Here is a 25,284-nt window from a genome sequence, read left to right as displayed (position 1 = left end):
TCTTTTATCACGCGAGCAAATTCGCAGATAACTGTTCGTTAAAATAAATCCCTTTCCATTCCTAAGGCGTTAATTTTGGCCTGTGGAAAAGAATCTTGAAAATAAGCTTAAGATAGTTATCTACCGTCAATAACAGGCTCTATTGGAAAAGGATCATAGCAAAAAATAATTGACGAGTGTTTGAGTGATACTCAACCAGTGATTTCTCGATTTGTTAGCAGGTCCAGGGAATTGGTTCAAAAGACCTAAAACGCTTAAGAAGCAACTTCAAAAAATACGAGAAATCTTAGTTAGAAAAGGCTGATTTTTTCTTTTCTCTAGAACAAAACAACATAGCAAGTGCAAAGAAAAAAGTTATTCAACATTTAAATATCTATAATTTTGAGTTAACATTTTTTTGTGCCGTGAAATAGAACAAATTCTTGAAATTTGGCCTTATTTCACCTTTGTATAATGTAACTAAACTCATTTCCAACATTTGGTCTTAGAACCTTAAACAACGTGAAATAAATCCATATTGATTGTATTTCACTTTTGTCCTTAATGCAAAGAAACTTTTTATACACTTATCCTCGCACCAACCTTAAATCCTATTGTGTTCCCAAGTAGGGAAGCTGCAAAAGGGCAACATGCCCCCCTTAACCTTACCTCCAGATAAAAGTAAACTTTTTTATTATTCTTATTTCCCAAAATAGTTTGGCCTTATTTCACTTTGTCATAGCGCATTCATAACCAAGTCCTCTTCATTTGCCTTATTTCACTTTTGCAAATTGCAATAAGGCAAAGTTTTAAAAGTTGGTCTTATTTGACTTGGCCTTATTTCGAGGCACCAAATTTTGTTTCGAAAATTATTATTTTGACAATAACTAAAATGTTGATTGCTAAGATGACTTAAAAACCTAAACATCACGTAGTAATTGAGAATTTAGTTCTTTTAAAAAAGTATTGGCCCTAGCTGCCTGCCCTTCGGTACGCCAGTGTTAAATTTCCAAATTCTGTAAAATTTTCCTACGAATTCTTTACTTGCACCTTTAAAAAAAGCAAAATAAAACAAAATCAACAACTTTTTCGTATGTACATTGAGAAAATATAAAAATGGAAATTTGATTTGAGAAAGGACTCGTGCAGCATGTTCAATGAAAAAAAAAACAAAAGTAATTGGTTTCCATTTCCAATTGCAGCAACCCAACCAAAACATACAAGACACTAAAAACCAAAAAAAAAACTACATTACACATTCGAAAACCGAAAACCGATTTCGCCAAAACTTAGCGCGCTAAAAAAAAAACACAAAGAGCGAAATGAAAACCATCGTATGGGAGAAGGGTGGAAGGGGGAGTGTAAATGGTACAAAAATAAGGGTATAGAGGGCAAAATGTGGAACCCTTTAAGAACCCCACCGTATATATTTAGGTATACCCACAAAAATTGGTTTACTGACCGAATGAAATCGATGACTTATAGAGCTACTTTTGGACTTTTTCTTGGCCCCTTGTGGTCGTTCTATTTATAAAAATGTGAACTCCATTTCTACAGTCAGTCACCCTGGTGCTGCACTTTACGTTAATAGCTAGCTAGCTACACTCGACTCGGTAGAATTGCCAGATCCGGGGTTCATTCAACAAAAGGTCAGAAATCAAAATATTCCTAAAGCTGTAGAGTGTATTCTTACGACACGGACGACTATGATCAGGACGAGGACAAGGGCCACCACCACTATGAGTATATCTATAGTACTTTATAAAACTGAGGGGTTGTTGCCAAAAAATCAAAAAAAAAAGAAAGTAGAAAACGGGAGGAAGAAGTGAAAGAAATAACAAAAAAAAAAGGAGTGGAATACCCTCCACAATTCAATTTAAAGAATACCGACTCTATACCCCCTTTAAATGGCCATTTTGCTGTGTGGTGATGGTTTTCTCTGCAGCAATTACCCTCAAAATATAAAACCACAAATCATTTGTTTCGGTCCTTTAGTCCTTGGTGTAGGTATGGTGTGAGATTGGCAGGCAAAATTGCTTCTTTTTCTGCTTTCTACAGCTCCTGCTGTTGCTGCTACTATACTTACTCGTAGGTAAAAGGGATCTAAAAGGACGAGAAAGGATGCTTGATTGTTTTTTCTATATATGTTTCGGTTTTATTAGCTTTGAAAGTGCCATACAAATAACAACTGCTCGTTTCGCTGAAATAGATGTGAACATTGGAGGGAAAACCCTCTACGCTACTGCTGTATACGATATACCTAAACTACGTCAATACATATCTACACGCGCTCTCCGAAAAAAATTTAGATGAAAAATTAGGACGCCATCGATTTTGAGATATTGAGATTGATGATTGGAAGGATATTGTTTTAGTATTTTGTCCTAGTTCTTTGCTATATCTACGTCATCCGCCGCCGCCGCGCGCCGCCGAGTATGAGAGTTTGCAATTTTATGGGATTTTTCTTTTTTGAGTACCTACCTACCAATACCTATTTTTTGTTTATCCTTTTTGGCAAAGGACCTCGTTTCACTTGGATATATTGATGTTAGAAGTGTGCTGCGATATACAAACGATTATAGGGGACAGAGGGAGGTTTGTTTTTGCGATAGATAGACATTAAAAAATAAGGTTTTTCGATTGACTATTTAGAAGAAGAATGAAATTAACTCTAGATCTATATTACTTTTTAAAGCGATGGGCGTTATAGTTGGGAAACAGCTAGGAGATGAGGTCTTATAATGGTTGGTAAATATACTGTTTTCCCTCCTGAGTGAGTGGATATGATATGAATATTGACAATTTACCAATAATTTCATAAAAGAGAAGAATATGGAAACAGAAGAGTCTCAGATCTGGTAACAAAATATGTTTGGAAATATTTATCAAATAAGACACTTATTGGGGCATCGGTTGCAAATAAATCAGTTTATAAAACAAACTAATTGTTACTAAGGAAAACAGATTTTAGGAAACTAATTGTTGAAAACAGTGTTTTTTCAAAGAGTAATAGTGTGTTTTTGAAAGAATTGTACAATCTCAATTTCAAATTGAACATCGTTTACTTGCCTACTTATGCTGCTCCCGATCCATCGTTCTTCCATCGTTTGCGGTCCCTTGCCACCTCTCTGCAGTAAGCGAGACAAAGCGCTCATGCCTTGTCTTTGCAGGGAATGTTCGGTCTTTCTCGTCGTCTCGAACTTGGCAGCTGGTATTCGAAGATTTTGTTGTTCTCCTTTCGCAAGATGTGGTCGAGCCAGTGTAGTAAGCTTGATTTGAATTACATCCCTATCTAGATACAGCCCGAACATTTCACGATTCAATCTTCTCCTCCATTCGCCCTCTTCGCATATAGGACCAAAGTTCGAATTTATCTCTCGAAGGTTCCCAGTATCAATTCCACTTTTTACTTATCGTCTAGCACTTGGCGCCGTAGAGTAGAAGTTAGTTAGTAGACGTGCACTTTGCCTCTCGAGAAAATAGTTCTGAACCCCATTTGTTTGGCCAAACTGAAATGTGTTTCGCTAGGATAATTCTTCGTTCGATTTCCACTAAGGTGTCGTTCTTAGAATATTGTTCCTAGGTAGGTGAACTCCTTGACTACCTCCAAATTATTGCTACTAATAGTGAATTTTTGTCCAAGGTGGTGGACAGATGAAACTTTGTTAATAGCATATACTTTTTTTATCATCTAAAGCTGTAAATTCTTGTAGAATAGCTCGCTTAGAGTTTCCGATGATGTCAATATACAGTCAAACTTCCTTATAGCGAAATTGCACAGGACCAGAAAATTATTTCGTTATAGAAAATTCGTTATACAGAAATTTTTTGGTTTTTACTTTTATTTAAAGAAGTCAGTGATTTTAGTTTGGATAACATTCTTCCATTTTTCTTTTTCAACAAAATCGTCTAATAAATTGAGATATTCAAATAAATTAGTCGGTACGTTACTCTTCATCTCCAGAAAGGTTCGAAACACATCAATAGTACTATCTGTTTCTTGGTCAACTTTATTAATTATCAACAACTTTTTCTCAAGAGAAATGATACTTCGAGACATTTTCAATTAAATTTACTGAAGCTTGAACCTAGAATGTTTGCATTTTAAATCTTTATGTGAAAACAAAAATGTATGAGATTTGGTTTTCCAGCAACAAAATCTGTTCGTTGTAGAGAAAAATTCGCTATTAGGAGATCAAAACACACCAAAAACGTAACCAAACAGATGTGTGCTCAAAATCAATTCGTAATAGAGAGATCTTCGTTATGTAGAAGTTCGTTATATAAGGAAGTTTGACTGTATACCAATTGTAAAGACTTGTTTAAGATAGTGCCTTTCAGGTTAACACCACTCTTGCGTACTATCTGCTTCAGTTCTGTGTTGAAGAAATCACATGCTAGAAGTTAAAGCATCTCTTTGCCAAAATCCTAAATTGTTGTTACCCATTTGCACTTTCCAGAGCTTTAACATTTTTTTCGAGATCGCGAGTTTAGAATTCTATAGAAGCTCTTAGTGACTTTGAAGTCGATGAAAAGTTGGTGGGTCTCGGCTTAACATGCATTGGTCTTTTCCAGGATTTGCATTAATGTGAAAATTTGGTTTATCGTTGATCTTACTAGCCCGGAGCCACACTGGGTCGTACTGCTGAAAGGTTTAAAACGCTTACATAGTATGTTGGAGAAGATCCTGTGAGAGGCATTAACCAGGGATATGCCTTTGTAATTTTTACAAGTTTGGGCATATTGAGTGTGTTTGTGTAGTTTGGGCATATTGAGTATGTCATCAGGCATACTTTCTCTTCCTACACTTAAATGATGAGATTCGCCCTACGAGGACATTACCTCCATATTTCAATAGTTTTGGAAGTAGACAATCCGAGCCGGCGGATTTGTTGTTTTTAAGCTAGTGGATGGCTTTCTTAACCTCTTTATTAGCGGTCGTTGAGATTGGGTCTTCATTGACTTGTCTCATAATTGTTTGCTTGTTTCTTACGTCTACATAATGATCCATTCAGTAGCTGGTTGAAGCGCTACGTAAACCCGGCAACAATACCCTAGATTTTCGGTGACTAAGTTTCTTTCGCTGTTTCGAAGAGCTTGCGTGCCGTTTCTAAAACCAGATTCCATTTGTTTGGCAGTTTTGTGGATCCAACGTATGTTGATGGTGGTGCTGGACTCCTCGAGATATTTGAGCTAAGAAGCTGCGGATGCTCATTTCTTTCTATAAGCTATTCTTATTTTCCATTGCAGGATCCTTGAATTTTCAGTTCCGCACATTCATCATCATACCAAGGATTCTTTTATTTTGTTGGCTGACAATCTCAGCTCCTAGCTTTAAAATATCACGTAACAGGTTCCAAGGGTTGTTGACGCTTGTGAATTAAAATGCAACTGATATCTTCCCGGTCAATTGCTTATTGTAGTATTTAGCGTTCTCCGGTGGCATGCAGTGTTGAATTTCTTCCCTTGTTGATTTGGTCTTAAGTTTTGACATGTGGAGGTTTTGGCTGGTATTAAGGGTGTTACACATCCTTCGTCTAGAAAAACCTAGTGCTATCTTTTGAATTATAATTATTTTCTGACAGTATTTTTAGGAGTTAAAGAATTGTTCTACAGACAAAGGACATTTATTATAAAAATGAAACTTAGGTCTACATACAAGTTTAAAATTGAAAAAGATGTCATTGAGCAAAATTATTTTCAAGTTTTAACTCAATCGATCTAATAATTTAGGTCTTACAAACAAGGCTAGACAAACCCACAGACAAAATCGCCAAAACCACTTTTTTTATTTCATTTTTAAATAATATTTTATTTTCGAATTTGTTTACAAATGTGTTTCGTGTGGACTCAATTATTTTTATGTTAACTGAACATTAAAAGCCTTAAGACAATAGTTCTTGAATAATACATATTTTATTGTCAATAATTAAATACTTTTTACCCAAAGATCAAAGAGGATTCGTCCCCACTACTAGCTATATACATCATCATAAACATGATCCAGCAGCTAAAATGTTCCTAGTTTAACTATTGTCGGCCGAGAAGGTGTTTAATGACGACTTAAAAGTCGCTTAGTTATTCGAACTAGTCTTCAAAATGTTCACCATTATTTTAAGTGAATTGTAACTATTTCAACCCGTTGTTGAAGCTTGCATCGTTTCGTTCTTAAGTAAAAGCGTAGCTTTATTCGACTGACGCTAAACATGACTGTTTTAAAAGTGACAGTTAAACAAATAATTGGAAAATCCTATAGAACTAATTCCTGAACTTCACTCAACCTCAACCATAACACAAAAATTCTCTACTAATTCCTTCTTTCAACGTCAAAGCACGATAAAACTAAATTATCCACATTTTAACAATCAGATCGTTTATCTTCTCAAATCATAATCATCATAAAATTTATTGCTTTTGATAAAAAAAAAACAAGACGAAAAAATGTATCCAAAAAAAGAACTTGTCGCGAATTGAAATACTCATATTTTTCTCTTCCATAAATTTATCCCACCTCTTCCACCGCAGCACTTTATATCTTCTTCCTATTTTCTCTATACCTCCATCAAATTTGAAGGAATTCCTCCTTAAAGTCCTTACACAAACCAAACCATCCGCATTAAATAGGAGGATGACCAAAAAAAAAAAGAAGAAAAAACAAACAAAAAAGGACTCCTTCTTCTTATATATATATATTTGTGTATAAGGATACATCACGGACCACCGAACAGCTGCCGTCACATAGCACAGCAGAAAATCAAGAAAAATTACAAAAATTAATTGGAATCTATTGATTTATGACCGAAAAGCATCTCTCTTCTTCTTCTTTTTCTTGTTTCCTTGTTACGCAAAAAAAAATATAAAATAACTTATTGTTCTCGTCCTGTCAGCCATGTGAAAAATAAACACAACTCCTATTCGTTGTCCTTATATTCGTTTCTATACTTTGGTATACCATAGAAATATACGTAGGTATACTTAACCTTCTATATCTACTCTCTCTGCTGCTACCGCACGTCGTCGTCGTTGTGTTCCGTTGCCGTCTCTCGTTCGTCCTTTATGTTATATCCTTCATGGTTGCTTTCAAAAACGGAAACAGTAGCATATTCGCACTAAATTTTGCTTGCCCGCCCATTGAAATTGTCGCTGGGGCACTTGAAATCGTCGTCATTAATATGAAGAATGACTTTTGCCAGAAGTCCTTTTTGTTGCAAAAAGGACTTTCTATACTTTCTACAATGAGTACAAAAAATATTATATCATTGTAAAGTACGAGTATAGCAACAATCAAAGCAATAGAAAAGAAAAAAAAATCATAGTCACCATCACCACCATCACCATCGTCCTCGTCATCACCTCCCTCTCCTTTATTCTTGTCAGCCATCATTTCTGAAGGAACAATAAAATCCTAACAAAGCATTGAAACAGGATCGTAAAATATTGAAAACTGCCACAAACCATTGAAATAAAGTAAAAGTTATTCCAATAACACAACGAAATGGGCAGAAAGCAACAAAAACTTAAGGAAAATATTTCAGGATTCAAGTCAACCAACCATGAACAAATACAAATGTATAAGAAAAAATATATAATATATATATATTTAGGCTTTTGGATACTTCTTCGTTCGTCCTGATGATGGGAAGAGCCAATGAGTTTGGGCTTTCTCTCAAGTCACGCACAGCAGCTGCTATAACAGAACAGCACTTACAGTCAGGAACAGCATTAGATGAACAAGGAGTAGGAGGTTGTAAGCATCATTCGAAAAGAAAAGTAGCTACAAAAACAAAATACCGAGTACATTGATGGCTCCAATCCCCAATTCTCATCCTCAAAACCAAACCTTGTGAAGAACGTTAACGTTAAAGTCACATTCCCACTCTTATAAAAAAGAAACAAAATGGTGGATAGGGCTTGTTGAGGCGATGGATGATGATACCACGTTTACGCTCATGTCCACGTCCAAAACAAACAACAGTTATGACTTATTTCCAGTTAGAAGTCGTCGATCAGAATTATGATTATTATATTATAATTTTTTGTATTTTTTTTTTGTTTGGGGAGGAAGGATGGTCACAGTTACAAAGTCAAAATTCGCACAACTTTTGAAGAAAGTATAAATATGTACAATTGTTCTTTAAATCATTGGCCTAGAAATAAAGGATTTAATTCGAGGAAGTTAGCTTTAGCTTTGGGAGGTATGTTTTGTTTTTAAGTCCTGGAACTTTTATCCTTCAGTAAATTTTACGATAAAATACCACCGGAATATTCATAAATTGCTTTTAGGTGGGGAAATATAAAATTTTCTTAAGGCTTTTTAATAACGTTGATTTTTTATAAGTCTTGCTCTATTTAATATTTCAAGCGGTAAGACTTTTGGAATTTAAAATTTCTTAAGCTTAATTAAGAAGTTTTTTTTTCGTATTTTTTCTTTTATTTGAAAATATTTTTAAAAGAGATACTTAAACTTTCTAGACTATCTAATGGGTCCTCAACTATATTTATTATTAGGAATTGTTATAGGCTTTTAATAATTTCAATAAAATAAAGTTTTATTTCTGAATTTAATTGATTTATTTTGTTTCCTCAAGTTCTAAGTAGATTTTTGCTAAATTATAAAACTTTATCAAGTTGAACATTTTAAAGTTAGTTAGATTGATTAAATAAAAAAAATAATTTTACATGTGCTCAGAAGTGGGATAACTTGTTTGTTTTTTTAATGGTGGACTAGTGAGATAAGAATTTAATCATTTTTCAAACCATCTTAACACCTTTTGAACGCCAATGTGAATATGCCACTAATGACAGAAGCCCTTTGAATCATGTGTTAAATAAATACCGAGAAATCAATCAACCAAACCCCTGAAGCACACTAAATAGTCCACTTGTGGATGTAAAAGTGTCTCTACATAAACATGTGGAATATCATCATTAAAAACGCGGAAGTTTTGTTTATTGACGTATCCATTTACCCAAAAGTACCCTTCATCGCTAAGCAAAATGTATTCCTGAACATATCCATTTTTTATCGATATTGTAAAAGCATCTTGATCTCATGGCTTCAGTTCTTTAAATTTCAATCCAAACTTAGAGACAAACGGCTTGACAGCAGACAAAAAAGCCGCTTTATAAAGTAGTGCTGCAAAATTAAAGTTTTATAACCCTAAAATAAACACCAGTTTTACAACTTCACATAGTTTTAAAAGTGGCTTAAAATGACCACTGGATTTGAAAAGCTGCCCTTCAAACTTTATACTACAGAATAAATGTGAAACCCTATGACTATGACATGTTGGGGCTTCCATTAGTGGTATTTACTTCTATTTTCTCTTTTTAATGCGGCATTTCAGATCGGTTTTTCCACTTTTCTGAAGTTTTTTTTGTTATGGAGGACCTATGCTATTAAGCTCGAAAGCAACATTATCTCATTAGCTACAGCTTTGGAAAATAATATTTTGGCGAGTTCAACGTTCTCTTCCATTAACTTGACTAATTTACTTAACTGTCTTTAAAATGCTTACTACTTTGTATTTCCTTTACTTTATTACTTACTAAGGTTCCAGACCTATAAAGTCCTCAATCTCTGCGATTGAGCTGATTACCTTACTAAAGCGTGTGTTTAATCCACAGCGCCACTTGCGCCTTCGTATACGGCTTCCTGATACCTTATCATATTCACTCCTTCATTGGAAAGACACAAATTAATGAAGGTAGGATCATATTAATAAAGGTCTGCAGTTTCCTAGTAATTTTTGTTATTATATTCCATGTGATTTAACGTTTCAGCGGAACAGTCGTAGCTTTGTCTTCCAGCTGAGGAAATTGTTCCTCTAAACATTGAGCAACATCCTGAACACAGCCTTAGATTTCCCTATTTACGGCTAACGATATCTGGTTTGGTTGCACTTCCGGTAGAGATCGCATACTTCCAAATACTTACTGTGCAATAATTACTAGAGATGATGAGTGGGGCGTTTCGAGGCGAAGCACCTTATTTTTTTCGTGTTGATCGTCAGCCCCACGATTTCTTCGCTCTTCAACCTTGTTGTCATTTGATGGATATCAAATATTTCGTGGGATTTCAAGCATAGATAGACTTTAAAATCAAGGTGTTTTAGGTGTGTTTTTAGAGTCCATCTTATTCAAGTCCTGCAGCACATAACTAATGCAGATAAGAAAAGTATTAGTGACAATATGCAACCCTGCCTGACTCCACCTTGGAATTCAAACTCGTTTGACAACCTACCCCCGTAAAAGACGTGACATTTAGACCCAATTTAAGTTTCTTTGATAATAGAGGTTAGCTTATCAGGGATAACCCTCCTTCTCAATGCAGGCCAGATAAACTAAAATTCAATCTGATTTTAATCTCCTACAATACGAGAAATGCCAACATCGATATCCATTTCAATAACAACCCCGACTTTTACCTATTTTCGGTATTTTAGTGAATAACAGGGACTTAATAAGAAAATGTATTAAGAAATTAAAAAAAAACAAGGAACATTTTAGAAATTCCCATATCTTATCTTTGGAAATATTCATAACGCCAGTCCATAAATAGAGGTTCTAACAATTTAGTTATAAGAATAATAGTCCTATAGCGAAGTTTTTTGCTACTCCTGAATTGCTGGAATCCCTTGCCTATAACATCATTTTGTTTTCAGTTCTTATCCATTAACTGGATTTGTGAGAAAATATCTACAATAACTAACTTATAATTCTCTACTTTTTGTTTGGGTGCTTTCGAAAAACACTCTCAAGTCGATTGTATCTTTATAGAATTTGGAAAGGCATTTGACAAATTAAATCATGAAATTCTTCTTAATAAATTAAATTAAATTGCACCTTACGACCGTGGATTTGGCCTCAACTCAAAAATAGATATTATAGCGTCATGTTTATGAGCAACACTTCATGTCAATTCTGGGGTACCTCAAGAGAGTCACGTTGTTCTATTGCTGTTTATTTGATTTATTCTATATCCCTAATAACTTCAGATCATGCTCAAAATTTTCGTATTAGTAACTCCATTGGGAATTGTGAAGAGCTGAAACAAATCTAAACCAATTTTGGGAATACTGCAATAAAAATCATTTTATTTTAAAAATTGACGAATATGGAACAATGTGTTCTCCCCTCAAAAGTAATTCGTCACGTTTGAATAGAAAATCCAATTTTTCTGATCTTGATGTTGCACTAGACTCAACTCAACTTAACGTTTTCTGATCACTATAATTACATTATAAAACAGCTAAAGAAAAACTTGACCTCTTCGAAAGATTTTCCTGAGGGTTCCAGTATTTACTGATAGTATTTGCAGTCCTGTTTTATTACTGGAAATATTTCATATCTCTCTATTCTTTGTCGATAGCATTTTAATCTTAGTCAGACTAGCTTGAAAAGAAATTTACCCCTTAGGACTCTTTTTAGTAAATTGAACTATGACTTAACAGTCCTCTTTATCAATTAATCAGTAAGTTTAACTAATTCTCTAAACTCATTGACTCAACAAAAGACCATTTTTTTGTTAAAAGTACTTAAAATAAGGTTACTTTTAAGTTTGGATTTAAGTAAATATTGAAAACTTAAAGCATTTAACCTATTTTAAAACTGTAAAGCTTTGTTTCAAACTAAAACCATAATATATAAAATATTATTTTTAAATGGGAATCCCATTCAAAAGTCTTCATGCATTTATACCAAAAGTTATCAAATTAAGTAAAGTGAAAACGTGCAACTCTCTTTTAGAGTGTAAGTGTCTGTAACAATGAGTCAATTTGGAGCAGATTTTTTTAATTAACCAGACTTGCCAATTTTCCACTTACCTGAAAATACCCGAATACACCTGGACTTCCAAAAACATTTTGTTTTTTTTTTTAATTTTTTCCATGTAGGTTTTTCAATTGTTTCTCTAACCCACTCCAAAGGTCTTTTTCATGCTCCAATTAATTGCAAATTTTTTTAAAAGTTTTTTCTATTATTTTCAAAAAACACATTTTCCCAACTATTATCGTTATCCAATTTAAATTTTCCACTTAAATCCTTTGCTATGTGCAATTTTCCCATCAGAACAAATATAGAAAAGTAACCAGAAAATAGAGTACAGTTATGATGTTGAAAGGAATACACACACACACAAAAAAAAATCAGGATATTAACAACTCCATTCAACAAGAGAATATAATGAACATGGTTCAGTGAACTACTTTTTATCCTTGGAAAATAAAAAAAAAAAAAACATAAAAATATGAAAATATGAAATATGAGGAAGGTATGTCCTGAGTTTGGTGGTTTTATATAAAAGAGTACGCTCTTTTCCTTTAAGGATTTAATTTTTATGTTTTCCTCATTTATCTCCGTCCGATTCTTTTCTCTGGGCTGCACTCCTGTCTGTTTTTCTTTTTCCTTTTTTTTAAGTTGCTAAAAATGTAGAATGTGTAATTTATTCGGAACAAAAGTACGAGTTCAAAAATTTCAACTCAACCCTTGTTCCATATTTTTTTTTCGTGGTGGGGTAGTTTTTTTTTGTTCTGTCCATATCCTTGACCAGGGAGCTATTATGCTTCATTCTACTCTATTTCTAGCCACGATTCCAAAAAAACACAATTTAAGAATTCATCCATGAAGAATTTTCCTCTTTCCATTATGTTTTTCTTTTCTTTTTTTTTTTGATGATCGTAATATTCATTTTTCTCAAGTTGTAAGCATCAGCATCATCATCATCATAGTCGTCGTCATTGTCCTGTCTTGTGGGAGAAGAATGATGTTGAATGAAATTTAGGGGAATGGCGTTTTTGTAGGGTGAATGGCATAAAATATAAAATAAATTAAGAAAATAAAATTGAAAAAAAAAATATAGAAAAGAAATGTGCATAAAATGTGCTGCACACAGCAGAAATATTTTTAGTTTTCAATTTTAATTTTTTTCTAATAAAACAAAAATTAAATATAAATTCAAGTTGTAAGACGAGCATGTTTGTGGTTTGAAGAATTTCCAGAGAATAGAAAATTAAGGGTAGGCTAGTTTTCTAAACTATGCTTATTTATCGAAGAATCGATTCTAATAAAATTTAATGAAGTTTAGGAATTCTTTGTGTATTTCAATTTTAAAACTTATAAAATACCTTTATTGTAAATCATGGCAGTCATAAAATTGTTATATAAATTTTTACACAGGAACCTGAAACTTAGTTTCCTTTAAATATTTTAAGAACAGTTGTCATACTCACATCCTTAGAACCCTGTAAGCTTGTTCATTCGTACCTAAGCGGAAGACAACAATGCGTGGTGACAAGTGAACGTTCTTCTTCCTTTCTCAATGTCTTAGCTAGAAAGCCTCAGGGATCTATCCTCAGACCAATCCTCTTCTCACTATATGTAAACGAGCTTCCACATGTTGTTAAAGATTGTCTGATTCATATTTATGCTGATGACGTATAGCTCCTTATGAGTCGACCCTTTGTAGCGAAAAAAGATGCCGTAAATTTAATGAATGAGCACCTGTTCCTTATTCTACAATGGTCCAAAAAGAACCATCTTTGCTTAAATCCTCTTAAATCAACAGCTCTTCCGATATATTACAAAACCTTTGATTTTTCGGTCCTTAACCCCTTAAAGCTTGAAGGCGAAGTCATTGACTAGACTATGTCAGTACTGCCAGAAATATAGGAATAATTTTCAATCGTACCCTTACATGAAACGACCACCTTAATAGTACCATTGGAAAAGTCTACGGTAGTCTTCGTGCTCTTTAGCTGACTCGAAGTTTCATTCCAACTAAGATTAAATTGCTACTTGCCGAACCTTTTTTACTACCTGTTATATTATATGCATGTGAAGTTTAAGATTTAAATTTTATTTAAAATAAATAAATTTAAAGGCTGAAAACTGTATGAGACTTTTGTCCTACTTTGTAAGCGATTTTGAAATAAATAAATAAAAAAATCTATATCCAGGAGGTAAAATCAAAATATCCAAGTCCAAGTATATAAATGAGTTGGTTGATAAGCTTTTCACAATCAAATGAAACAAAGAGAAACCAAAAGTAACGCTGTCTATTGTTAAAATAATGAAGCTCGACTTTTCCAAGTTCTCCCCGCTAGTTTGTTTGTTCTCGTGCCTTATTAATTGTCATAGCGAAACTCTGTTAATCTGGGATTGAAGGCTTTTTAATTGAAATGGTAAATCTGTAATAATTTCATTTTCACCCTTTCGAAAACCATCCTGGGCCGGTTAAGATATTTGCACTTATAATGTTTCGAGCAAGTTTTGTGACACGAAGTCTGAACATCTAAATTTCGCCTGATTTCAATTGCAGTGAAGACACACCAGAAGCTCAAGTGTACGTGCTCTGTTCTGAATCAATTCAAGTGTCTGTGACAAATTCTTCCTCGTATCACTTGCTACTTGATGCAATAATTTCTAATTTATTTTGTTGTTTTTTTTGCTATTTGACAGCGAAACTGATCATCATTTATATTATTTTGTAATTCAGACAAAAAAAAATTGAAATAAGTTCAGAATTACTCTGTACTTAATTACAAAAAAAAAGGTCTCTGCAACAGTTTTTAACATCCCTTTCTCTATTTGTAATAGTTGTTCAGCATAGTTTCATGCGTTGATGCTATTTTAAGAATCTCTTGAAAGTAGGCAACGATTTTTGGTCAAAAAGCAGCACCTAACAATATGCTTCTAATTAGTGTTCTAAAAAAAAACATTATAAGTGTTACCGTCGAATCTGCTCGAATAAGCTGGGAATGAGATATTAAACCTCGGTAAAAAGTAGCCGTGGCATGATGGTTAGTGCGTTGGACTGTCATGCAAGGGGTCTTGGGTTCAATCCCTGCCTGTGCCAGCTTAATTTAAAAAAATAATTTCGCGGGTACTGCCTCTTGCGAGGAATTGACAAATCCTTCAAGAGTAATTCTTGTCATGAAAAAGTGCTTTCTCAAACTAGCCGTTCGGATTCGGCCTTAAATTGTAGGTCCCTTCCATTCCTGACAACAGTACTCGCACACAGGAATGGTTGAGAGTTGTAAGTCACTAGGCCCTGGTTCACAACGGACTGTTGCGCCACCCCATTTGATTTGATTTTGAAAAAGTAGCTTAAAGCACTTTTCACCCTCATGACTACTTCCGTACAAAAAGTCATGTTATAATATTGCTCCCTTGCGATGTGAAGAACGGACAAACAAGCAAACAAACAAATTTAATAAAAAAAATTACTGGCTTTTCCATTTATAATAGTAGTATAAATTTTTAGATATGAACTTATAATTAAACTTGTTCTATTTAAGGGAAGGTTCTGAAAAAAAACTAAAGGTCTTATATAATAGTTGCCCGTTAAAATTGTTTTCCCAAAAAGAGGTTTTTTTTAAGTAAGCCTCCAATGTGTCTGTTCTGCTTTATTTACGTTGCTTCCAAGATGAATAAAGACCTAATGATTGGAGATGATATTTCAATATTAAGGCTCAATGCAAAATACTGTGTAATGGCGTTAATGCCTTATTCGAAAGATCGTCGAGGAATACCCAAACTTTAGTTTTTATTGACACTACGTTCTACAGCGGTTATATTTTTAGACGATTTTCAGCGATGTACTCGGTTTTTATTCTTTACGTCACTTGTCCTCCAACATCTTAATTTTTCCCACTGTTTCTCTATTTAAGGGCAAGCAAGTGCTTTACGACAACAGACAACCCATAAATGTTTTAGTCTTCCGAACCTAAGTATTTTTGTAGTGAATTCATTCAGATGTTTAATTCGTCAAACTTCAAAATATGACAGCTTTAAAAGTGACATCTGATCAAATAGAAGACTTCTCAAAATTGTTCATGTTATTGGATAACCATTTTCTTTATTTTAAAAATCCAAATTTGTATGTGAATTTGATTGAATTCTCCTCCTACTTTAATTATAGACTTATCGCACTTATTTTCTATTTCCAAGATCATGAAATCACTAATTAATCATCAGCTTAAGAAAAAGCTCAACAATTGGTTGCTAGCTAACGACCGACAATATGGCTTTTATAGCAATAGGTCCTCCGGTAATCTCATGGTTCATCTTACCTAAAACAAGAACAAATCCTTTAAGGTTTATGTTAAAGAAAAATGAAGATTATTTCGCTGGATTCTTAAAGAGCATTTGATTAAGTTTAGCATCAGGCTTTCTTATCTCAAAAGCAGTCTGTCAGTTTTGAAGAATCCCTCCTTCATTATAGGTATTAGAAATTTGCTTTTGGACCGTTCAATTAAAAGTAGTATTGGATGGTATCAAGTTTGAAAACCAAACAAAATAAATTCTGGTGTACCCCAGGGCGCTGTCCTGTATGCGATATTTTTTTGTTCTTTTCTTCTCTTGTGTTAAACCTATGAACTTCTTGCCTCCTTTACTGATGATAGTACCCTAGGCTTTTCATATTGGTTGTGTAAATTCTCAACCTTTCTCTTTTTTTGATGAGGAAGTGAAAAAACAGGGTCTGACAATCTCTTTATATTCTGACTTAGAATTTATTGTATCGAAAATTCGATGTTATCTACAACTGTCGTTAAGGCATACTTTATCACAGATGCTTACTTACGTACTTAAGATGGCGCTACACTCCGCGCAGGACCTGGGCCATCTCAACCAACAAATGCACTGTCGATCGCCAAAAATGTCGTTAGATGTTTGTATTTCCCAAGGTATTGGACGAAGTCAAAGTTATAATATCGCTGTTATCTATCAGATTTTTATACGGCTAAAGCTTGACTTTAATTCCAATTTCTGGACTATTGCTTAATTAACCTACTTAACAGTCTTCTACAGTATCGAACAAAGGCCATTCAAATCCCTTAATTTCAATCGCAAAACTCCTTGTTTCAATCTTATTTACCGTTATTTTAAAGCAGTCCTTCCTAAAACGAGTCAACCATAATACTCCCTCTTACAGGAATTCTGATAAGTGTGCACAAAATATACCCTTTAGCAGAATGACGGTCATACTATTAGATGAGGTATTAATTCCTTAGTCGTACTAAGGGAATTTTTAATGTTAATTTTACCAAAATTAAGGTAAAAGACGTACAATTTGACTGAAGTATCAAATGGTATGACTTGTTTAGATCAATATTGGTGAGAGTATAGCTTGGTTCTTAAAATTTTTTAGAAAATCCCCGAAAATTTACCAATATGAATTTTTGAATGTTAAATAAAAATAATAATTAAAAACAAAATAAACATTATTTAGTTACTTTAGATTTCACTTTTTTAACTTTTATTATTTCTTCTCATTTCAGCATCAAATTGTACGTTTCCACAAAGATGGGAGGGTTCATGGTTTCTATCTGGCTATCAACAATCAATACATATTAAGGGTTCACAATTTAGTTATCGGGGTAAATGTGCTGCTTCGGATGGTAACAAATATTTAATAGTTGACGAGTAAGTTTTACGATTTTTAATATTATTTTTTTTGTCTAATATAAGATTAAATTTTAAAACACTTACACAAAAAATCATAAAAAAAACAAAAAAATATTTTAAGGCTTAAGAACAAAAAAAATAAAAATATTTTTATGAGCGTGTGTTTATCAAAATAATATTTATTTTTTTATTAAGTGTGTGCGTGTGTGTTTTTAGATATTTTTCATTATATATATAAATATTTTATTTAATTATTTGTTTCATAAAAGAAAAATCTCTATATATTAAACAAAGAACAATGTCTTTTGTGTTTTCTGTGTTTTTTTATTTTTATTATAAATTATTTTTTTATAAATTTTTGTTTAAACAATTTCCCAAAATTTTGCATCCACTTACTAAATGTTTAGAATTTACAACAAGAAACAAAAATAAAACAAAAAACTGCTGAATTTATTTTTATATAAAAACATTTAAATTTGATCTTAATTTCATGCGAATGCAAAAATAAGTTATTTCGTTTTATTCGTAGATAAAATACCGTTTTTATTTATTTGATTTTTGATAAAAACCAAAAAAAACCTGCATTTGGGATGATGTTAAAAAATTTCCTAATATTTATATCATAAGTTGATTTCCTTGTTTTATTTGTTTCATAAAAAATATGTTTTTAAATTTTTGTGTTTAACGTTAATTTATTTTTTTCCAAATATATTATCAGTAGACTAACTTTTTATTAAGTATCTATAAATCTATCATTAGAGAGAAAAACATTAATTTTGATTATAAAAAAATAAAAAAAAAACTATACAATTTTTATTTTTATAAAAATAATATTTATACAAATTTTTCTTTTCGTATCTTTTCCCCCATCACAAAAATATAACCAAAAAAAAAATTAAAAAAAAAACTTCGTTTCGATGAAATTACCAACTCGCTATCTTATAACTGCGATATTTTTCGAAACGCCTTAAAAAATCTGATGATTTCAAAAACTTATTCAAAAATCGACTGAACACAAAAACTAGGAAAGGATGTCATCGGTGCCTGGTTATCTATGAGAAACATAAAAATGTTCTACAATATAAAGAAAGTGAGTGCGAAGGTGACAGTATGTATATGCATCAGTCGAATCCATCTGCAATGGCAATGCGTAGCATATTGAAAAGTGATCATAGGGGGGGAGCTCATCCCAATTTGAACGGGCATTCAAGACTATCCTCATCGGATCAGTATATTATGAGATCCAATGATGATATGAATGATTGTAAGCATTTTTTTAAATTTATATTTATTTTATTTTTTTTTTTTTTATTAAAATTTTAGTATTTTTTTTTTTAAATCTTTATTTAAACTTATTAAAAACATTTTGTTTTTAGTTTACTGTTAGCATTACATATATATGATAAATATAATGATTATGCGTTTGATTAAAAAATTAAAGTTTTACATATTATATTCATTTAGTATTTAATTATATTTAAATTAAAAACAAAAAAAGAAGTGAAAACAGTTTTATTCCTAATTTATTATGTATTTATATTTTTGTTTATATATTTTTATAAAATTATTATTTATTATTTGTTTGTTTTTTCCCACTTCCTTCTTTGTCCTCAATCCATTACGAGTTCAGTTTGGTTAAAAAAAAAAAATGTATCATTTTGTACATTTTTGTTTTTAATTTACGACGATTTTTTTTTTGTATACTTCCCTTTTTTTATTCGCGGTGAAGAAAAATGTCAAGAACCATTTTAGCTTTGAGCTCCTCAAAATTAAAACTTTACCTTAAATATACAAATATACAATAAAATATACATTCAAATAATTTTTGTTACTTAAAAAAAAAAAATAGCTTAAGGCTTAAATGGTGATCTTTTGAATTCGAAGGTTTAAAACTTTATTATTTTGGAAAGGCGTTTCATTTTAAGTTCTTCATATACATGTAAATATTTATTTATCCTCATTGTTTTGATTTTCAAAAAAAAAAAAAAAAAAAAAGACAAACAAAATTCAAAAAAGGGTCCTCTCTTCACGAAAACAAAAATCAACCTTTTTTCTTAGAAATTTTCTCACTAAAACAAAACCGGAAAAGCAGATTAACCCGTCCCAACTTTTGTAAAATATTTACCAACAAATTTGCATAAAAACGACAAAAAAAAAACATAAAAAGCAAAAAATTCAAGAAAATTTCAATTAAAAAAAAAAAAAACTTTTTTAGTTTTCCTTCAGTTTTCTCGTTTCTCTTTTGTTATTTTTTTTTTTTTTTAATTTCCTTAAACTGTAAATAATTACAATGTAAATACTTTTTTTATAACAATATATATAAATATAAACAATATATTTGTTTCCTTTTCAATAACTATGTGTGTGCTTTTACATAAGAAACTCAAAAAAAAAAAAAACTAAATTAAAGTTCGTCTTTAATTTTAGTTATTCCCCCACCACCAAAAAAAAAAAATAAATGAAAAATGTATTTATATATAATTTTGTTTAACTTCATGCCATTTTCTCATGTGTAAATAATCCATAATTTTTTTAAATTATTAAATATATATATATATTTGTGTGTCTACAAAACGAACATTATTTTATTTTTGTTATTTTTATTTATTTCGGATTTTATGTCAAAATTAAATTTTAGTTATATCCTTTTTTTTAAATTGTTTTATATTATTTATATGCACGGTATAATTTTCACAAAAAAAAAAACAAACAGAAAATTAGTTTACATATTTTTGTTTTATATTTTAATAAAAATTATAAAAATATACATAATGTAAAAAGATTATTATACGCTTTTGATTTAAATATTAATTTTTTTTTGTTTAATTATTGTAAATTAAATTTAAAACTTAAAATTTGATTTTGACAAAATTATTATGTGTGTGTCCTTGTGTGTGCCGTCTAACCCATTCAACATTTTTTTTTTTAATTAAATCAAATTAAGTTTTTTAATTATAATTATATATTTTTTTGTTTGTTAAATTTAAAATTAAATATATGAAAACTACATGATGTATATATACAAAGTTTTATGTTATGTTATTTTTTTTTGTTCTTATTTCTATTTTACTTTGTGTGTATGATTATTTTGTTTTCTTAATATTTTAGTTTATATATTTAATACAAATTATAGTTTAAAATAGAAATTTTATTTATTTCTCTAATACAATGTATATATAAACAAGATTATAGAATATTTTAAAAATATGTATTTCATTAAAAAATAAATAGGGCACCCATCCAATAATTTTTATTAACAATAAAACAACTTGAAGAGGTTTGATTATAAAATATGATGGGGTAGTTAGTAAGATAGATTATGCTCAGTTTTTAAGTAGGAAAAATTGGATTTAAAAAAAATAACACGCAGGTACACAATGATATTTAGAATTTTAGAAAATTCTTGTGGAGTCTTCTCAATAACTTTTTAATACATTTATTTGATAAAAAAAAATTAAGAAATTTCTTTCACTTGAGGCGAAAAGGACTTAAGTCAGAAACTAATCAATGAACTTTAGACATTAATAACATTAATTTGTTCTGTCTATTGCCTTAAAAATAAATAAATACGATATCTAGCAGTTCTTCTAGACTCAAGGTGTTAGTATTAAACGAAAGAGACAAAACAAAAGCTGTTACACCAAGTCAATTTTTTGACCTTAAGCCTATTATCCTAATGTCAAAGATTTATAAAATTGGATTCTAATCTCATATATTTAAATAAGTTTAACCTAACCTAACGTAGACATTTTAAACTGAATAAGAAATTAGAAATTTAAAAAAAAAATCGTTTCAAATTTCAGCAGGAATCAGCTAAATTACGAAATTTCTTGAAACTTTCCTTAAAGATTATTCATAAATTAAATCGTTTTGGTTTTCATCCTAATTTGATTTTTTTTAAATGTATTCACCTACTGTTCGAGTTTCTTAAGCTTCAGACTCAATGTTTATGAAACAAAGTTCCTGGCTGATTTCGCCAATTCCGTTTTCAATAGGGAACTACTATTGTGGGTCGGTTGATAACATAAGAAAATCCCTTTAAGGAAAATGTTTTCACTGTTTCGAATGATCAACGTTTTATTTTCTCTTACAAGAAACTCACAGAAATTGACATTCTCCTGTCAACTTACCAGAATAAATGAATATGATACATTTTTTCAGTTTTACACAAACATTTGTGAAGAATTTATAACTCATATATCAAAAAGTTTAAGCAGCCATCTGCAATTCCTTGACGGTATTTGGTACTCATATAAACAATTATTCAATTCTGTAAAAACTTGGATATAAACTCACTTTAAATGCCTCGTTTTAATAAACTTTTAATGCCTCACTTTAAATGCCTCGTTTAATAAGTTTAATCTTAGAACTTTAACCTAGTGTTATATACAAAATGATCTATTTTTATTAACTTTTTTACTATTAATTTTAAAGAAGTTTAAGAAACAAGACAGATTTTAATTAAAAGAAGTTTTTGCTTTTTTTCAACTGAATTCAAATGCTTGTTGAAAGAATTTTTGTTTTAATGCAATTAAACGTGAAAAGTCTTTAAGCAAAAACTACTTATAACTGCAGTATATATCAAAAGCACAAATAATTTTGGTTCTGAAAAACAAAATGTACCTTTTTGGATAAAGCATTCAAACGAGATGAACTAATATGTGTTTCACTGTATATAATTAACGGTTGCAAGTTTGTATTGATCCTTTCTACCTTCAAATATGACACAACTCTCGTAACAGTAATAAAAATAAGGCATAACATTAATATAGTAATTTTGAATATTGCAAATATTTAAAAGGCGTATTAATTCATTTCTTGCATTTAAAATTGTGATCAAAATAAAGAGCTCCTAGAAATATATAAAGTCATTAACTTGATTATTAAAATGAAAACACAAATTTTATAATAATATGTTTGTGCAATAAAAAAGTCCAAAGTACTAAAATTTAATTTGTTTGCATTAAATGTTGACCTCTTCAATTCTTTTGTCTTTTTCCAATGAACTAAAAAAGTTTGAATCGAAAATACAAAATTTATATTTGATTCTTAAGGATTTTCCGATTAAAGGTTTCATTTTGAAAAACAAAACGTATTTGGGCAGCTGTAAATTTTTAAGCTCCAATTTTTATATTTACGAAGTAAAAATCACGTCATTATCAAAAATCAAATCATTCTCTGTTCTCAGTTTTGGAAGAACATTTTCCGACCTTATAATTTCTCGCAAAGAGGTGACCATAATTGGCCACAGAGAATTTGTGATTTAATATTTTAAGACTTTTCTTTGAGGTCACAAGAAAAGTTCTAAGCTAATACTTAACAATTGAACCAAAACCCTGAAAATGGAATTTCTAAAGTTCTCTAGCCCTCATAGAGGACAGGCTTATAAAATAATCTTTTTTGAATGTAATCAATAATGATAGAAATAATGAAATGTTTGTTAAATAAAGAAGAATTTAATTACCTATTTAATGAGATCGCATTCATTAAATACACTTTAAGACTTCAGTCTTCAAATCATGCAAGATCCATTCAGTTGTAGCAGAAAGATTACAATACTTTTTCCCTTCCATTCATTTTACAGAAATCAATTGAATGCTTTCTTTTGCAAATTGATCGTTGAAATTTCTATGAAGTGAGCAGCGATCTGTTTGCATTCCTTAAGACATATATTTCCGTTTACAATTAAAAAGACATAAATTAAAGTCTCTAATGAAAATACTGGAAAAAGTTTCAAATTTGAAAAATAGATATGTTCATTACAAAATTATACTGGCCGACAAGGTTTTGTAACTGGGAATAAAATTGTACTCTTCCAATGGGTTTTGTTAGCCTTAATTCAAATCCGGCTTCAAGGTAAATGGTTTTCGTCAAGTTTTTGAGATATTAATTTTTAAATTTTTAAAAAACACTTAGCTTTTTGGGGCTATTTTAAATGTGTTAAAAATCAATGTTTAAACAAAATCTGAAGAAAATACTAAGCTATTTATGAACAGTTTAAAAATAGGTGTGAGCCTGGTAAGGAATCTGTTGTCTTAACAATTCTATTATATCAAGTTTTTGAAATTTATACTAAAAACAAATATAAAATAAATGTTGAAAACGAAAATCTTTGAAACTTGAGCAAATTGTTAAAATTATATTTTGGGTTCGAAATCAGCACTTAAAAATATTACATTCTAGGTTTGTGCTAAACTTTATATAAAGTCAAGTAAAGACTTATAACTAAAGAGAATTTACAGAAAATAAGTAAAATACTAAAATTACACAAATTGTATCTAAACAAAAAGATTTGTAAGTGATTTTTTGAGTTTTAACTTAGCATTAAAAAAACCGTTTTTGGTTGTTTTTAGCATTTTTAATAGGGTACATTTTAAGAAAAAATTAAAAGGCAAAATTCGAATTTAGAACATCTTAATCATTTAAAAAAGAATTGTTTTGTCGACCAGTGTTATATTGCGGTTGAAATAACAAATACAAATTGTTCGAGGAAAATATTGACTTACGTTAGCAAACCATAAAAATTACAAAGTAATTATAACAAAACAAAATTTCAGATAGAATTGTGACACTTTTGGGAATATCAAGTTAAATTGGTGTCAAATAAACTATTACGTTTGAAAAAGTCCATTTTTAAATGTAAATCAATTAATTTTCGAAAGCTCAACAAACGCACAATTTTTAGAAATGAGTTGAGTATTGGTGTGCCTTTTGTAGCTCTATAAGTTAAAACCTTTTGATTACAAGCTTTGTGCCCAATTAAATAAAACTTTTAAGTTCTATCAAACTTTCTTTCCTTTGATACGGCTATGCATTCATCAGCAAGCAAGAAGAAACTTATAGAGCCGATTTACTACGATTTTTATCTATTAGCTAAGTATTTCAATAAAAAGTTTTAGTCAAAAATATTCAAAAATAGAAATTTGTTAATTTTTTTATGTTATACAAAAAGAATTGAAATCAAAACTGGTCAAACAGAATCAATGAACCTAAGACCTTAATATTAAAACAAATATATTTTCTAAAATTTGAACTAATACAAAATTTAAGAATTGTTCTACATTCAAGTTATTAGTATAAACAAAAGATGTAAAAAATGGCACTTAAACCAAATCTAAAACCTAAAATACAATCTGGCTTCCGAAGCTAAATAATATACTTAATATCTCTTATTTGATATTTTTGCTCAAAATTCAATTTTTAATAGTTTCTTGAGTCTCTCCACTTTTTCGAACAAAACAACACACGTAATAATGTATATGATAAAGTCTTCTAGAAATTACATTGATTCTGGTTCAAGCTCAACTTATTGTTTAGTTAAAAACAAAGCTTTCCTTTCACAAGATTAGAATAATCTCAAAATCTGGGCAGAGTAGGTTAAAATTAATAAATACAATATAGATTTAAGGATGTTTTATAAAATTAAATTAAATTTAAGAATTTATACATTTCTACTTTTCCTTTAAATTACTATTGTTGAAATAAAAACAAATTATATAAAATTCATAAACCACAATAAAAATGCTCAAAAACCAACAATTGACTGGTGAGTGCAATATTCTTCATAAATCATAAAATTTATGCAATTCAGTAAATTCATCAATCATCCATCCCCCTCATTAATTTATGTAAATGATCAAAATAAGGGTTGTTTTAAAAAATTCACTCTTCGACTTCATAATTTTGTAAAAAATTTCCCCCCACTCTAGTAAAGTTAAAAATTTGAATTATTATAATTTTTTTTATTCAAAAACTAAATTCAACTATTTAATATACTATTTTGTATCTAAGGAGAAAAAAACTCACTTTTTAGAACTTTTTTTTTGCAATTTGTGAACACACGATTTGTATTTTTAGAACGTAACTTTTGCAGCACACTTTTTATCACTTTTAAAAAAT

At 30.5% G+C, this 25,284-nt stretch overlaps 1 protein-coding gene across 2 annotated transcripts in view; it reads left to right on the top strand.

Annotated features, from left to right (window-relative positions):
• The window catches only part of LOC129939442 (uncharacterized), a 557,049-nt gene that overhangs the window by 369,051 nt on the left and 162,714 nt on the right, over window positions 1-25,284 (top strand). Inside the window, exons 3-4 of one of the 2 annotated variants that reach the window (XM_056047457.1) lie at window positions 17,259-17,403; window positions 18,411-18,475. In XM_056047457.1, coding sequence (XP_055903432.1) covers window positions 17,259-17,403; window positions 18,411-18,475 — 210 coding nt within the window. Of the gene's footprint in view, window positions 1-17,258; window positions 17,404-18,410; window positions 18,650-25,284 lie in introns of both variants that reach the window. The other variant, XM_056047456.1, reaches the window with a different exon arrangement.

This window comes from Eupeodes corollae, chromosome 1, assembly GCF_945859685.1.
Source record: "Eupeodes corollae chromosome 1, idEupCoro1.1, whole genome shotgun sequence".
In the NCBI taxonomy this organism is placed as follows: domain Eukaryota; kingdom Metazoa; phylum Arthropoda; class Insecta; order Diptera; family Syrphidae; genus Eupeodes; species Eupeodes corollae.
Note: the sequence above shows the minus strand (reverse complement) of the source record. Positions and strands in the feature narration are given on the sequence as shown.